Raw genomic sequence first — 14,580 nt, 5'->3', positions numbered from 1 at the left:
CCCAGCCTTAACTTAGTGAGGCACATGTAAAATTGGTCAAATAAAGAAAGTTTACATGTTTTGACAGTGCTCCTCATGACTTCTACATCAGATTTTTCCTTATTCCTAATTCGCTGTATTTGTGACCAAGACCATTGTCTACGGTTGGTTTTACGGCATTAAAAGTACTTACAAGGAATTGTAAGGATGAGAGGCCAGTGTGGAATCTAACAGTAACGTTTGTCCAGCATTTCTTGCAGTTGTTTACAGAATGACTGTTTCCTTAAAATTTGTAAAAAAACAATGGACTATGAAAAATCAAAATAAAATTGTTTTACCTCGAATGTTTTCCCTTCATCCCACCTAATATTTATAATCCATCGACGCTTTAAGGCTTTTTCTTTTGGAAATTGATGAAAAGAAATGATAACTGCTGCTTTGATCTATTATTTTGGCACAAAGGCACACAACAGTAATCTCGGTTCGGCATGATTGCAAAGGTGACCTTACCGCGCGTGACCTCGCTTTCATGTTCAATTGGGTATTGAATAATTCAAGATGGCGGCTCCGTGATAAAGGCGAATTGTCGGTGAAAGTTCCTGTCGAGTTTCCAATTTAGCCGCGAGGTTCCAAAACTTTCAAGAAAGTTCTTTTATGGCTTGAAATGAATAGAAAGTATACCGAGTATTACTCGTTTCGAATATCAACGAACATGTAGCTCTTAAAAGCGACGAAATTCATCTGAAGTTGACGATACTTCTTTCCCAAACCCGGTGCGAATTATGGCTGAAAACAAAACTGAATTTTCTGAATTCAGCTAAGACTTTGCGACATTGAGGACTCTTTATTAGAACTGGTAATGATCATTTTGATATGTCCCAAAAGTGTTGTTCAATAGAATATTTTGTTTTAAAATCATAAATTTTCTGGTTGAATTCTTGTAAACAACAATCCAAGGAGGGTGAAACTATCACACGCCGGGTCTCGTAAATTCAAGAAACATGTAAGTTTTTCGCTTCATTTTTCGAACGGTTGATATTATCTATAGGTGTTGATATTTCCTAAAGCACTGTCTAATATAAGTTACTTTAAAAAGCCGTAGAATTTCAGATTTTTCAAAGTTTTCAACACAAACAATTTCCTCACCGACACAAGCATGCTGAAGCTGCTACGCGGTTCGTACACCCAAGAAATTTGTTGGTTTTTCTCCTCTGAGCAGAAAATGTGCAATTCTTTGCACAATGTAGACGAAGAGCGAGCCGAAAGAAGGAATGGAAAAAAAAAAGAGAGAGCAACTGTAGTACGATGAATTGCTTACTGAATGTGTCCGGCCTGATGGGAGAGGGAAAATATTACACTCGAGGTCATTATGCGAAGTCCGTACATCGTGTTTCATCCAGTCAATTAGTGCGTATTATGGTATGGAGGATAGGCGTTTCAGAGTTCTCGTGGACAATTTTGATAAAATAATGATTCGTGTTATCTTTTTATAACGCTGAAAAAATTATCTACCACCTTAGATTACACTTGAATCACATAATTCCATAATAATGGACGTAGGGTTTGGTGATTGTGGCACATCAGTGTCATGTCACGCACTTGGATCAATTGTGGAAAAGCAAAAAAATTTCTGATATTTTCAGTTGTAATTCAAATTAAAATCACTCATTCGTGCCTTTACATTACTTTTTCTTAGCTTCAAATTCGATCACAACAGAAGGAGATGTCTTACAACGGTCTGGGAAACATGTCTTATCAATTAAGAACACTTACAACCGTAATTATTATACTCAATTATGATAGCCAAAGAACTGCTCCAGTTTTGCTTTTTTTTTAGAGCCAACACCGTCGACTGCCAAACCCAAAACATCAACTACAGGTGAGATATACAATCATGTTGTATCCATCCATACGTAAGCGCAGATCTGAGTAAAACGATGTCAGTATCGCGACGAACTCAAGGTCATCTTGGTCAGTTGTCGAAGGGAATCTCCCCCCCTCCCACCCTACCCCCGCCTTTCTCGTCACACTGGTTTTGCAGTTCCCACGGAAAATTCATGTAATATCCTAAATAGCATCTGTGTTAAATGAGATCCCGCTTTGCGTACACACCAATTTTGCGAGTCAGCCTGCCTAATCCACTGTAACGCGATTTCCAGAACTCGAACACATTGTGGTTCACCAAATCATCCTTTAGAGTGATGGAGTCCTTCTCTCTTTATCGATATCTCGCACGCAGCATCTGTCAAGAGTGCACTAAACAGAATATTGTATCTTTGATCCATTAGTAATCACAACTACGACAACTCCATCAACCTTGCGGCCTGCATTAGATTCTGGTAAGCCAAATCCTGATATCTGTTTAACAGAAATTCATCACCACGACAATGTCTTTTTTTTAAGGAAAGAAAATATCCGACATTCGTTTCGCTTGTGATCACGAACGTGTACGTTACAGTCAAATCGAAAATGCAAGGGTTCAATCGGAAAACCTGATGCGAGAAAAGTAAGAATCAAATTAATTTTTACCTGTATCAGTAAACGGTGTGGGAAACATTTCTTATAAATCAAAAACACTCAAAAACGTAGTTATTATACTCAATTATGATAGCTAAAGAACTGCTCCAATTTTGCTTTTTTTTAGAGCCAACACCGTCGACTGCCAAACCCAAAACATCAACTACAGGTGAGATATACAATCATGTTGTATCCATCCATACGTAAGCGCAGATCTGAGTAAAACGATGTCGGTATCGCAACGAACTCAAGGTTATCTTGGTCAGTTGTCGAAGGGAATATCCCCCCTCCCACCCTACCCCCGCCTTTCTCGTCACACTGGTTTTGCAGTTCCCACGGCAAATTCATGTAAAATCCTAAAAAACATCTGTGTTAAATGAGATCCTGCTTTGCGTACACACCAATTTTGCGAGTCAGCCTGCCTAATCAATTGTAACGCGATTTCCGGAACTCGAACACATTGTGGTTCACCAAATCATCCTTTAGAGTGATGGAGTCCTTCTCTCTTTATCGATATCTCGCGCGCAGTATCTGTCAAGAGTGCACTAAACAGAATATTGTATCTTTGATCCATTAGTAATCACAACTACGACAACTCCATCAACTTTGCGGCCTGCATTAGATTCTGGTAAGCCAAATCTTGATATCTGTTTAACAGAAATTCATCACCACGACAATGTCTTTTTTTTAAGGAAAGAAAATATCCGACATTCGTTTCGCTTGTGATCACGAACGTGTGCGTTACAGTCAAATCGAAAATGCAAGGATTCAATCGGAAAACCTGATGCGAGAAAAGTAAGAATAAAATTAATTTTTTACCTGTATCAGAAAACTGTGTGGGAAATATTTCTTATAAATCAAAAACACTCACAAACGTAGTTCTTATACTCAATTATAATAGCTAAAGAACTGCTCCAATTTTGCTTTTTTTAGAACCAACACCGTCGACTGCCAAACCCAAAACATCAACTACAGGTAGATATACAAAAATGTTGTATCCATCCATACGTAAGCTTAGATATGAGTAAAACAATGTCGGTATAGCGACGAACTCAAGGTTATCTTGGTCAGTTTTCGAAGGGAATCTCCTCCCTCCCACCCTACCCCCGCCTTCCTCGTCACACTGGTTTTGCAGTTCCCACGGCAAATTCATGTAACATCCTAAATAGCATCTGTGTTAACAGAGATCCTGCTTTGCGTACAACACCAATGTTGTGTTGTGTTAACAGAGATCCTGCTTTGCGACACACCAATGTTGCGAATCGGCCTGCCTAATCCACTGTAACGCGAATTCCGGAACTCGAATGTACTGTCCAGCCCTCCAGGTCCTCGCCCAAGGCCCCAGGAGACGTAGAATTTATTATGCGCTGTAAGTGAGAGCGGCGGGTGCGATATTTTTTGGATAACGAACAAACTAGGCGAACTGTAAGCGAACCGTATAAGCGAACTCCAGAACATTACGTTGGCGACGAGGATCATCTCATTGGCGTTCGATCGAATTGTTTCGATCGAGAAATCTCTGCGAATAGCCGCATATGACACAAATCTCAGCTTCGGACCGTTTCACCCGGACCTAGATCTGACATCGGTCGGCACTCGATTCAGGAAATATCTCGAAAAATTCAAAGTATACGCTGTAGCTATGAATATAAAGGACAAAGGGAGAAAACGAGCACTATTCTTACACTGTTCTGGTCCCAAAGTACAGGACATCTTCGACACACTATAGGATACGGGAGAACACTTCGAAACCGCAGGAGAGAAACCTCTAGAGTATATTGAGCCTAATAGACATGATCTTTTTAGCATATACCAATTTCGGCAGTCAGCCCAAGAGGAAGACGAGTCGTACGATGATTACACCACGTGTTTAATACAAGCAGCGACTCCGTGCGAATTTCCAGAGAGTTGGCGTGAAGTTGAAATAGAAATGCAGCTAATTGAAAAAGGAAAATCGAAGAGAGTTAGACACCGCTTGGTCAGTAAGCCGCATTCCCTTCAGGAGGCGTTAGATTATGCTAGAGCACAGGAACTGTCGGATAAACAAGCGAAGAGAATCGAAATGGAGCAACAAAGTCGAGGGAATAATACCGAGGAAGAGTTGATGAGGGTCTCATTAGGAAGGGAAAAGAGCTCGACTGGTATCAACAAAGAGTGTTACTTTTATGGAGGCGCATTTTCCCACGCGGGAGGAAAGGAGAAATGCCCAGCATGGGGAAAGAAATGCATCACATGCGGGAAGCTGAATCATTTTGCCAAATGCAGTAGGAGTAAAGGGAAAGTAAATAAGAGTATCGTAAAGACAGTTCATCAGGAGATGCCATCAGATAGCAGTGACGCGGAATCCCTTTGTGGGATTGAACAAGCTGGGGCTGTCGAAGGCAACCCAAAACCCAGGCCAGTAAGAAGTATAAAAATCGAAAACCGCGAAGTCAAAGTGCTGATCGACACAGGAGCGTCGGTGAACGTAATGGATGAATGCCCCTTTCAGCAGCAACTTGCCAATAAGATCAAATTGGAGAAGTCGACAAGTGTTTTGCGCTCGTACCAAACGAATGAAAACCCGTCCAGGCCATTAACTGTTACGGGCAAATTCGATGCAGTCGTAGAGTCAAACACGAGAATCATCCGGGTAAAGTTCCACGTCATTAAAGGTAACACTAACACGGAACCCTTGATAGGATTTCAGACTTCCGAAAGTCTTGGCCTGGTGGTGATTACGAATGCAATAAGAACTTAATCTGAAATGTTCACGGGCAAATTACTTGAGGAATACGGAGACCTGTTCCTGGGGCCTTGGGCGTGGACTTGGAGGCCTGGACACTACATCTCCAAAACATTGCATCGAACACATTGTGGTTCACCAAATAATCCTTTGGAGTAATAGACACCTTCTCTCTTTATCGATATCTCGCGCGCAGCATCTGTCAAGAGTGCATTAAACAGAATATTTTATCTTTGATCCATCAGTAATCACAACTACGACAACTCCATCAACCTTGCGGCCTACATCAGAGTCTGGTAAGCCAAATCCTGATATCTGTTTAACAGAAATTCATCACCACGACAAAGTATTTTTTTTTTAAGGAAAGAAAATATCCGACATTAATTTCGCTTGTGATCACGAACGTGTGCGTTACAGTCAAATCGAAAATGCAGGGATTCGATCGAAAAACCTGCTGGGAGATGAATAATGTTCTAATTAATTTTTACCTGTATCAAAAAACCATTTGGGAAACATCTCTTATAAATCAAGAACACTTACCACCGTAGTTATTATACTCAAATATGATAGCTAAAGAACTCCTCCAGTTTTGCTTTTTTTAGAACCAACATCGTCGAATGCCAAACCCAAAACATCAACTACATGTGAGATATACAATCATGTTGTATCCATCCATACGTAAGCGTAGATCTGACTAAAACGATGTCAGTATCGCGACGAACTCAAGGTTACCTTGGTCAGTTGTCGGAGGGAATATCCCCCCTCCCACCCTACCCCCGCCTTTCTCGTCACACTGGTTTTGCAGTTCCCACGGCAAATTCATGTAACATCCTAAATAGCATCTGTGTTAACAGAGATCCTGCTTTGCGTACACACCAATTTTGCGAGTCAGCCTGCCTAATCTGCTGCAACGCGATTTCCGGAACTCGAACACATTGTGGCTCACCAAATCATCCTTTGGAGTAATAGAGACCTTCTCTCTTTATCGATATTTCGCGTGCAGCATCTGTCAAGGGTACACTAAACAGAATATTGTATCTTTGATCCATTAGTAATCACAACTACGACAACTCCATCAACCTTGCGACCTACATCAGATTCTGGTAAGCCAAATCCTACTATCTGTTTAACAGAAATTCATCACCACGACAATGTATTTTTTTTTTAAGGAAAGAGAATATCTGACATTAATTTCGCTTGTGATCACGAACGTGTGCGTTACAGTCAAATCGAAAATGCAAGGATTCGATCAAAAAACCTGAGGCGAGATAAATAAGAATCTAAATCATTTTTGCCTGTATCAAATTAAACCGTCTGGGAAACATTTCCTATAAATCAAGAACACTTACAACCGTAGTTATTATGCTCAATTATGATAGCCAAAGAACTGCGCCAATATTCCCTTTGTTTTAGAACCAACACCGTCGACTGCCAAACCCAAAACATCAACTACAGGTGAGATATACAATCATGTTGTATCCATCCATACGTAAGCGTAGATCTGACTAAAACGATGTCGGTATCGCGACGAACTCAAGGTTACCTTGGTCAGTTGTCGGAGGGAATATCCCCCCCTCCCACCCTACCCCCGCCTATCTCGTCACACTGGTTTTGCAGTTCCCACGGCAAATTCATGTAACCTCCTAAATAGCATGTGTGTTAACAGAGATCCTGCTTTGCGTACATACCAATTTTGCGAGTCAGCCTGCCTATTCCACTGTAACGCGATTTCCAGAACTCGAACACATTGTGGTTCACCAAATCATCCTTTGGAGTAATAGACACCTTCTCTCTTTATCGATATCTCGCGCGCAGCATCTGTCAAGAGTGCACTAAACAGAATATTGTATCTTTAATCCATTAGTAATCACAACTACGACAACTCCATCAACCTTGCGACCTACATCAGATTCTGGTAAGCCAAATCCTACTATCTGTTTAACAGAAATTCATCATCACGATAATATCTTTGTTTTTTTTTTTAAGGATAGAAAATATCCGACATTTGTTTCCCTTGTGATCACGAACGTGTGCGTTACAGTCAAATTAAAAATGCAAGGATTCAATCGGAAAACCTGATGCGAGATAAATAACAATCTAATTAGTTTTTACCTGTATCAAAAAACGGTTTGGGAAACATTTCTTATAAATTAAGAACACTTACAACCGTAGTTATTATACTCACTTAAGATAGCTAAAGAACTGCGCCAATTTTGCTTTTTTTAGAACCAACATCTGCGACTGCCAAACCCAAAACATCAACTACAGGTGAGATATACAATCATGTTGTATCCATCCATATGTAAGCGTAGATCTGAGTAAAATAATGTCGGTATCGCGACGAACTCAAGGTTACCTTGGTCAGTTGTCGAAGGGAATCTCCCCCCCCCCCTCCCACCCTACCCCAGCCTTTCTCGTCACACTGGTTTAACAGTTCCCACGGAAAATTCATGTAACGTCCTAAATATCATCTGTGTTAACTGAGATCCTGCTTTGCCTACACACCAATTTTGCGAGTCGGCCTGCCTAATCTACTGTAACACAACTACAGTAATCACAACTAAGACAACACCATCAACCTTGCGGCCTACGTCAGATTCTGGTAAACCAAATCCCGATACCTGTTTGACAGAAATTCATTACCACGGCAATGTCCTTTTTTAAGGAAAGAAAATATCCGACATTTGTTTCGCTTGTGATCACGAACGTGTGGGTTACATTCAAATCGAAAATGCAAGGATTCGATCGAGAAACCTGATGCGAGATAAATAACCTCCAATACGTCCGATCACAAAATTGCGATGAACAGTTGCTCAAAGCAAGAAAGGTCGATGAGAGAGAGAAAACTAGAGCATTAATTGTAGGGAAAAACAGATTGTCGGAGTAAATCATGAAGATCAAAAGGCCACGTTTGAGAATTGAACATAAGATACATATCATAAAGTTTAATCATACAACTTCAAGAACGCTGAATAGACTATGTGAATTTACTTCGCTCTTGTATATATGTCACAGACAGCTCAAAGGCCAGCTTATATGCTGCTGCTGCTGTCATTGGCGCCGTCGCTTTGCTAGCTATTGCTATAGCAGTTGGGTGTTTTATCAAGAGAAAGCGTAATACAGGTAAGTTTACTTTGTGAATTGGACTATGCTTTTTAACATAATTTTTACTAGCTCGATAGGTATCATTTGGCTGACATGTTACTGTGCGCGTTCCTGGATGCTAAGCAGTTCATAAACACCATCGTTTGCTTTTCTAAATCCTCTATTCCGGTAACACAAGCCAGTTATGAGGGTCCCCTATATTTTTTAACGCGAAACGTGATTGGGCGATTTTTTACTCTTGTGAATCGTGATTTGATTTTTCTCTATTCGTTAATCGTGATTAAAGATGTTATAATCTTTTCATGTCTACGCAAACGAATTTTTCTATCTAAACGTAAGTCGTGAATGAAGAGCTGAGTTAAACGTGATTCGTGAACCAATTTTGTTCTCCGTGATGAATTCCCAGATTTTTGATGGTTTTTAAAGTGTACGTGTTGTTCTCGATCTACTGCAGTTAGGTTTTGACCTAGGTTTTGGCAAGACATGGACTTCATATGGATCGATAATATGTGAATTTGGATTTTTATTTTTATATGAAACGTCATCGTCTCAAATGCCGCATGAACGTGAAATAATTTTTCATTTTATTCATGATGTGTAAAAAGGCCAAATACTTTGACGTGACTGAGTTTTACAAGGGGTAAAACGGCCCCTTAGTAATCTCAGTTGTCTCAAAAAAATTATAGTCAACAAAATTTTAAAACGAGCTCACAAGTTTTGGGATGTTGTTGATGAGTTAAGCCCTAGTGTGCAATGTCTTTCGATTTTCTTCTTTTTTTATCCAAATGCTTTTTGTCCTGTTTAGGTTACCCCAGCATGCATGTGCAAGGGGAACATATGACGGAACTGAAGACAGCAATTGAGCACGCGTATAGGAAAAGTATACTCCAGAAAACAAGAAATTTTTTTCTCTGCCATAAAAAGAAAAATCATTTATTTATGAATTTCAGCTCGTTTTGTTCTTCTAGACACCTTTCAATCCTTTAAAAATTTGTTCTCGAAAGTGCAAAAAGTATCCTGAGGCACCTTAGTTTTGGACCTTGCTCAAAAATCTAGCCACAAGGTTTCACTTCTCTTTCATATATTTGCTTGACATGCGCTGGAACAGTAAAAGGCCAAGCAGAAAAGCGTTGTTGACCCAGATAAAAGAACTTTGGTTTGTGAACTGGGCGTTGGGATTCCTGCCGGATCAAGAGTGTGCAATCATACAGTTACCTGAGTCATACAGTGCCGAAAGTTGGAACTTTTTTAGCGTGTTGAAAAAAATATTGGGATTGCTAGATTCCTCTTTGGAGTCTTAAAAACCGATCGGTATCTTAATTGGTTTTCATGTCTCTTATTTATGATTTATACATTGTTTTCATTCAGAAGCTCAACTGCAGGACTTATTTGAACTTCAAACGAGGTAAGTTGATCAGTTTTGTTATAGATGATATTGAAGGTAATCCACTTGCTAATGATCAGTGATAAGATCATCGATCCCCACAACTAATCTCCACTTAAATGATATAGAAAAGAGTACATGTAAGACATCAGTGCAAGAGAGAAATTTACTTAGGAGATAAACTACAAAGGGATAATCTCTTTTATCTCCTTTCACCTTTTATTGATTGTGAATAAACATTTATTATTATTATTATTATTATTATTATTGTAGATGTGAGCCAAAAGTGAGTTATTTTGGATCGTTTTTTACGCTGCTAATATTTTGTATTGTAGAGGATTTTATGTAAATTATTGCTAAATAAAATTGTTATTATATTATTTGAGTAAAGAAAGTAATGTTCAATCAAACTGTTAGACAAATGATCATCTAAGACCTCACTTTAATATGATTACAGAGCCCACTTTATGTTAAATACTCCTTACGTCTAGGTATTTACAGTACGCAATGCATAAACGAATGAGACAGCGTAAAAAAAATATATGTTTATTATTATTATTATTATTATTATTATTATTATTATTATTATTATTATTATCACTTAACGTCAGTGCTCCCATCCCCCTTTCTCCCACCCCCTATTTTTAGATACTAATTGACCACAGTTATTCGGATAGCGTGTTGTCTCTCCGGTGAGTTGGTAGTAACGCTCTACTGGTACTTGAGAGGCAGATCGTAGCTTTAAAATTCTGAAATTAAAAAAAATTGCCTGATTGCAGCTTCCTTTTATAGCCAGAACAGTGTGTCACTAGTTCATTTTACCTCAATTAGTATGGACTTAGTAAGTTGTTCTTGTTTTCATTTCTACGTCTAGTCTCTTACTTAACATTATTTTCACTGAAATTTTTTTACAGCGAATGCGATTCTAAAAAGAGTCCTCAGCCTCGAAGGAATGAAAGCGTACCTAATAAGTACAATTCGGTAATAAGAATTTTTTTTATCCTTTCATAGGTCATAGGTTTGGTAATCTGGTGTAGAAATAAAGTTTACCAAGTTGTCTCGCCCTTTGACCATCAAAGAAACTCATAGTAATGCCAATCACAAAATAGTCTAAATTTTTCTCGCCATTTATATCATAAAGTTTATTTTAATCGAATCTACTTTTAAACATCAGGTGCTTCGCTCACAATCTTCAATCAGCAGTGAACGAGAACAAACTACGTGCGCTGTGTATGCAAACCTTCCATGCTTAGAAGAAGAAAATCAATGGGAATTCCCAAAGAACAAGCTCCACATTGAAAAGTATGTTGGCAAGGGTGCATTCTGTGTGGTTGCTCAAGCCCGTGCCGAAGGACTGGGAACTGTAGCTGTCAAGATTCCGAAAGGTAAAGCTGGCACATTGTGATCAAGCAAAATCATTGAGAAATTGAAAGATGAAGCTTATGGAATTCTTTCATTCACTTTGGCTTGAGTAAAGTTATCAGTAAAAGCAGCATTTCTGGATTTTTTCGTTTTTTACTTTTTATTTATTTCTTTTTTTAGCACGATATTTTTCTCGTTTCATCCTGATTGAGATAGACCTCTTGAAGCTCAAATCAAAAGTAAATATAATAAATAATACTTGATTCGGAAAACAAAAATGAACATGTAGCTCTTTCAAGCGACGAAACTATTTTCGGAGTTCACAGCACCTCGCTCTAAATGAAGTACCAATTAAGACTGGAAAAAAGAAAACTAAGCGTTTTGACTTCAGCGAGGCTTTGTGATGTGGGTGACTCTTCTTTAGAACGGTGCATGTTATTCCTAAATGTTGGTCTGACCGCCTCAGGGGATTGTGCAAATGGGAATGTTTCAAAATTGTGCAATTTCAGAATTTTAAATTCAAAGCTAAGCAGTTTTCCGGCCATGATTTTAATATTTCTACAACGATTAAAGCACAGTGAATCTAGTATGCGGGTTTCGTACATGAGAAAATTTCCTTTCTGGTTCACTTTTAATCAGCAAATTTAGTATTTCTTCAGTTGAATGGAATATTTCTTGGTCGTTTTTGGCTTTCCTTTTATTGATAGTTTTCGGTTAGCACAAGATTCCCTGGTGAAGTGCACACAATTTTAAGAAGGCTTATCCTTCGTACACAATCAGTGTTTGCAATGTTTTAAGAAAATTGGTTCATGCTTTTAGCTGTAATTATGTCGAGTTACGGCTGCACATGAGAAATTCGGACTGCACCTGAGAAGCTATAAATGCTCTTGGGTCACCTCAAGCAACTCTTACGCTTCTCTTGTGCTCTCCAAACTTGTCGCGTGCATCTATAAATCGATAATGCACACTAAATATGAACCAATTCTTTATTGCTACAAAAGATGTACAAAATCATAAAATCTACTTTTGTTTGTTACTTTATGTGACCATATGCGCACGACTGAAGATGATATTTTCCCTTCTTCTTTACGAATCTTTTGTCTCAGAAAACTCTCCAGAGTCAAATAAGCAAGACTTGTTAGCAGAATACGAACTCATGACACAGCTCCAACACCATCCCAATATAATTCGCTTGATGGGTGCTGTTACAATGTCAGGTATGCCCACTATATAGCGTGTACGATTTTCTTGTTCCGTCTGGAAGAGTTGCATCTCCAATCGAGTAAGTTGTACCCATTTGATATTGCCCATGATCCTTCACAACGTTCTGAGGTTACAAGACCAACTGTTTCAGGTAAAAGCTTTCTGGACAACTTAACCCATGTATATCTTTGGAACGAGTAGTCTTCATTTGAAATGCTCATATCAATACCTACCCTTAAACACGAGGGCGCGCTATAAAATGAGAGGTCCCTTAGGTGCCTGGTAGACGAACAAAAGGAGCTAATGAGAATTTTACTTCCACCAGCATGGTGGCAGTGATGTAACGTGCGAACCACCTACTTCGATTTCAAATTTACCGCCACAAATAAAGACAATTTCCATTGGAGAGAGGAAATACAAATCTCAAATACTCTTGTATTGTGATGAAAACATAAAACAATTTTGAAGAATGCGCCCGCTGTTCTCTGCTTTGGATTACCTATAGCTCAAGCTGACTTGACTCTTAGAGTTCTTCATCACACGACGGTTGATTGACAACTGATCCAGAGGTCCCTAATGCACCTCTCCTTTTTTAACAATTTTTTAATTATAGACTAGTGAGCAGCACTTCTGCGAACAGTAGTTGTAAAACTCGTTGTATTTTCCTACGCGTTTCGTCTAACTGTCGTAGACTTCTTCTGGGAGTTTTACAAGTATGACTAAACGCCTGTATTTATAAGTCGAAGTTACAGGGGCCGATGACCGTAAAGGCTCGGCCGGACTTACGAAAAGGAACAGGCGAAGCCGTGAAAAATTTGTGAAAAATTTAACATGTGAAAGGCAAGGTGAGAAAAATATTTTGGGGGCCACGGTACCGTGGCCCCCAAAATATTTTTCTCACCTTGCCTTTCACATGTTAAATTTTTCACAAATTTTTCACGGCTTCGCCTGTTCCTGTTCGTAAGTCCGGCCGAGCCTTTACCGTCACCGCCCACTGTAACTTCGGCTTATGAATACAGGCGTTTAGTCATACTTGTAAAACTCCCAGAAGAAGTCTACGACAGTTAGACGAAACGCGTAGGAAAATACAACAAGTTTTACAATTACTGTTCGCAGAAGTGCTGCTCACTAATCGATAATTAAAAAAAAGCGCGCCTTCGTGTTGAGCAGTTTAGCGACTACTTCTTTTGAAAGTGTGGGAGAGGCCAAGGCCTAACGGCCTGCGTGTTAAGTTCTGGGTCGAGACGTTCGGGGTCCGCAGAATGAAGGGGGAGGGGGGACAACGATGGTCGGGCATCTTTTCCAGGAAAAGTGACAATATTCTCACCTCCGCCATTCATTTGTTTAAGAATTTTACGATGAGGATGCAATCTTCCCTTTTTTTACTCATGGATTGTTCTGCTTGATTTTTAGATCCAGTTATGGTTCTCTTCGAGTACATACCATTTGGTGATCTTCTTGGTTTCTTAAGAAAAAGCAGAGGTCTCAATGATGATTATTATCAAGATCCAGATGTTAAGCCACCAAGTTCTCTTTCATGTAAACAACTTCTTAAATTTGCTCGAGAAATTGCTGATGGTATGGCTTTCCTGGCAGCAAGCAAGGTAAACAGAGTAGTAACCAGTCCGTTTTCAGTCCACTTAATCACACTTTAAAAGAGATTCTTAACATGCAATCCAGCCGTTCGAAAACTGAATACATCCTTGAATACATCTATGTTGAAAAGTGACCACAGCGACCCAAACGCTAAACTCCAACAATTATCTAGGTAACAAAAGGTAGAGAGGAGTAGACTACATGGCCGCGCAGAGATAGGAAATTTCTTTTCGAGTGTTGAAAAGTCAGTTTACGTCATTGTGTATCCACAATGACGTGTAAAACAGTCTTGTTGATCAGTAAGGCTCCTAGGGACGTTCAGATCCCATCCTAATCAATACCGCATGCTAAGCCGTAAAATAATGGTTCTATGTAATTTGATATTGGTTACTAGTTTCGGTTGTCATTAACTTTTAATTAGTGAGCGGTGACTAAAGGTAAACTTGTTTCATTATGCGAAATCAGAGTTCTAATATCACAATAGCAACTATAACAAACGGAAAACAATCGAGCATATATTCATCTACGCAGGGGGGGGGGGTCCTAGTCCCAATGTCCCAATGGCACTATTAAAAATCTCTGAAAATTACATATGTTCACACGATTTCTTCCAAACTCCTTTAGATAGTTCACCGAGACCTGGCGGCTAGAAACGTACTTGTGGGTGAGGGGGAAACATGCAAAATAACAGACTTTGGGATGGCCAGAG

The 14,580-nt window shown here is 39.3% G+C and overlaps 1 protein-coding gene across 4 annotated transcripts in view; it reads left to right on the top strand.

Moving 5' to 3' along the window:
• LOC111343078 (proto-oncogene tyrosine-protein kinase receptor Ret-like) overlaps positions 1 to 14,580 on the top strand; it is a 65,883-nt gene that overhangs the window by 3,858 nt on the left and 47,445 nt on the right. The window contains exons 2-12 of one of the 4 annotated variants that reach the window (XM_088727769.1): positions 1,817 to 1,858; positions 2,268 to 2,318; positions 2,624 to 2,665; positions 3,074 to 3,124; positions 3,430 to 3,471; positions 5,467 to 5,517; positions 5,809 to 5,865; positions 6,274 to 6,324; positions 6,635 to 6,676; positions 7,086 to 7,136; positions 7,448 to 7,489. In XM_088727769.1, coding sequence (XP_088583895.1) covers positions 1,817 to 1,858; positions 2,268 to 2,318; positions 2,624 to 2,665; positions 3,074 to 3,124; positions 3,430 to 3,471; positions 5,467 to 5,517; positions 5,809 to 5,865; positions 6,274 to 6,324; positions 6,635 to 6,676; positions 7,086 to 7,136; positions 7,448 to 7,489 — 522 coding nt within the window. The remainder of the gene's footprint in view (positions 1 to 1,816; positions 1,859 to 2,267; positions 2,319 to 2,623; positions 2,666 to 3,073; positions 3,125 to 3,429; positions 3,472 to 5,466; positions 5,518 to 5,808; positions 5,866 to 6,273; positions 6,325 to 6,634; positions 6,677 to 7,085; positions 7,137 to 7,447; positions 7,490 to 14,580) is intronic. The other 3 variants (XM_088727770.1, XM_088727771.1, XM_088727772.1) reach the window with 3 other exon arrangements.

This window comes from Stylophora pistillata, chromosome 7 (assembly GCF_964205215.1).
Source record: "Stylophora pistillata chromosome 7, jaStyPist1.2, whole genome shotgun sequence".
NCBI classification, from domain to species: Eukaryota; Metazoa; Cnidaria; class Anthozoa; order Scleractinia; family Pocilloporidae; genus Stylophora; species Stylophora pistillata.
The sequence above is the reverse complement of the archived record's forward strand: the minus strand, read 5'-3'. Positions and strand labels throughout refer to the sequence as shown.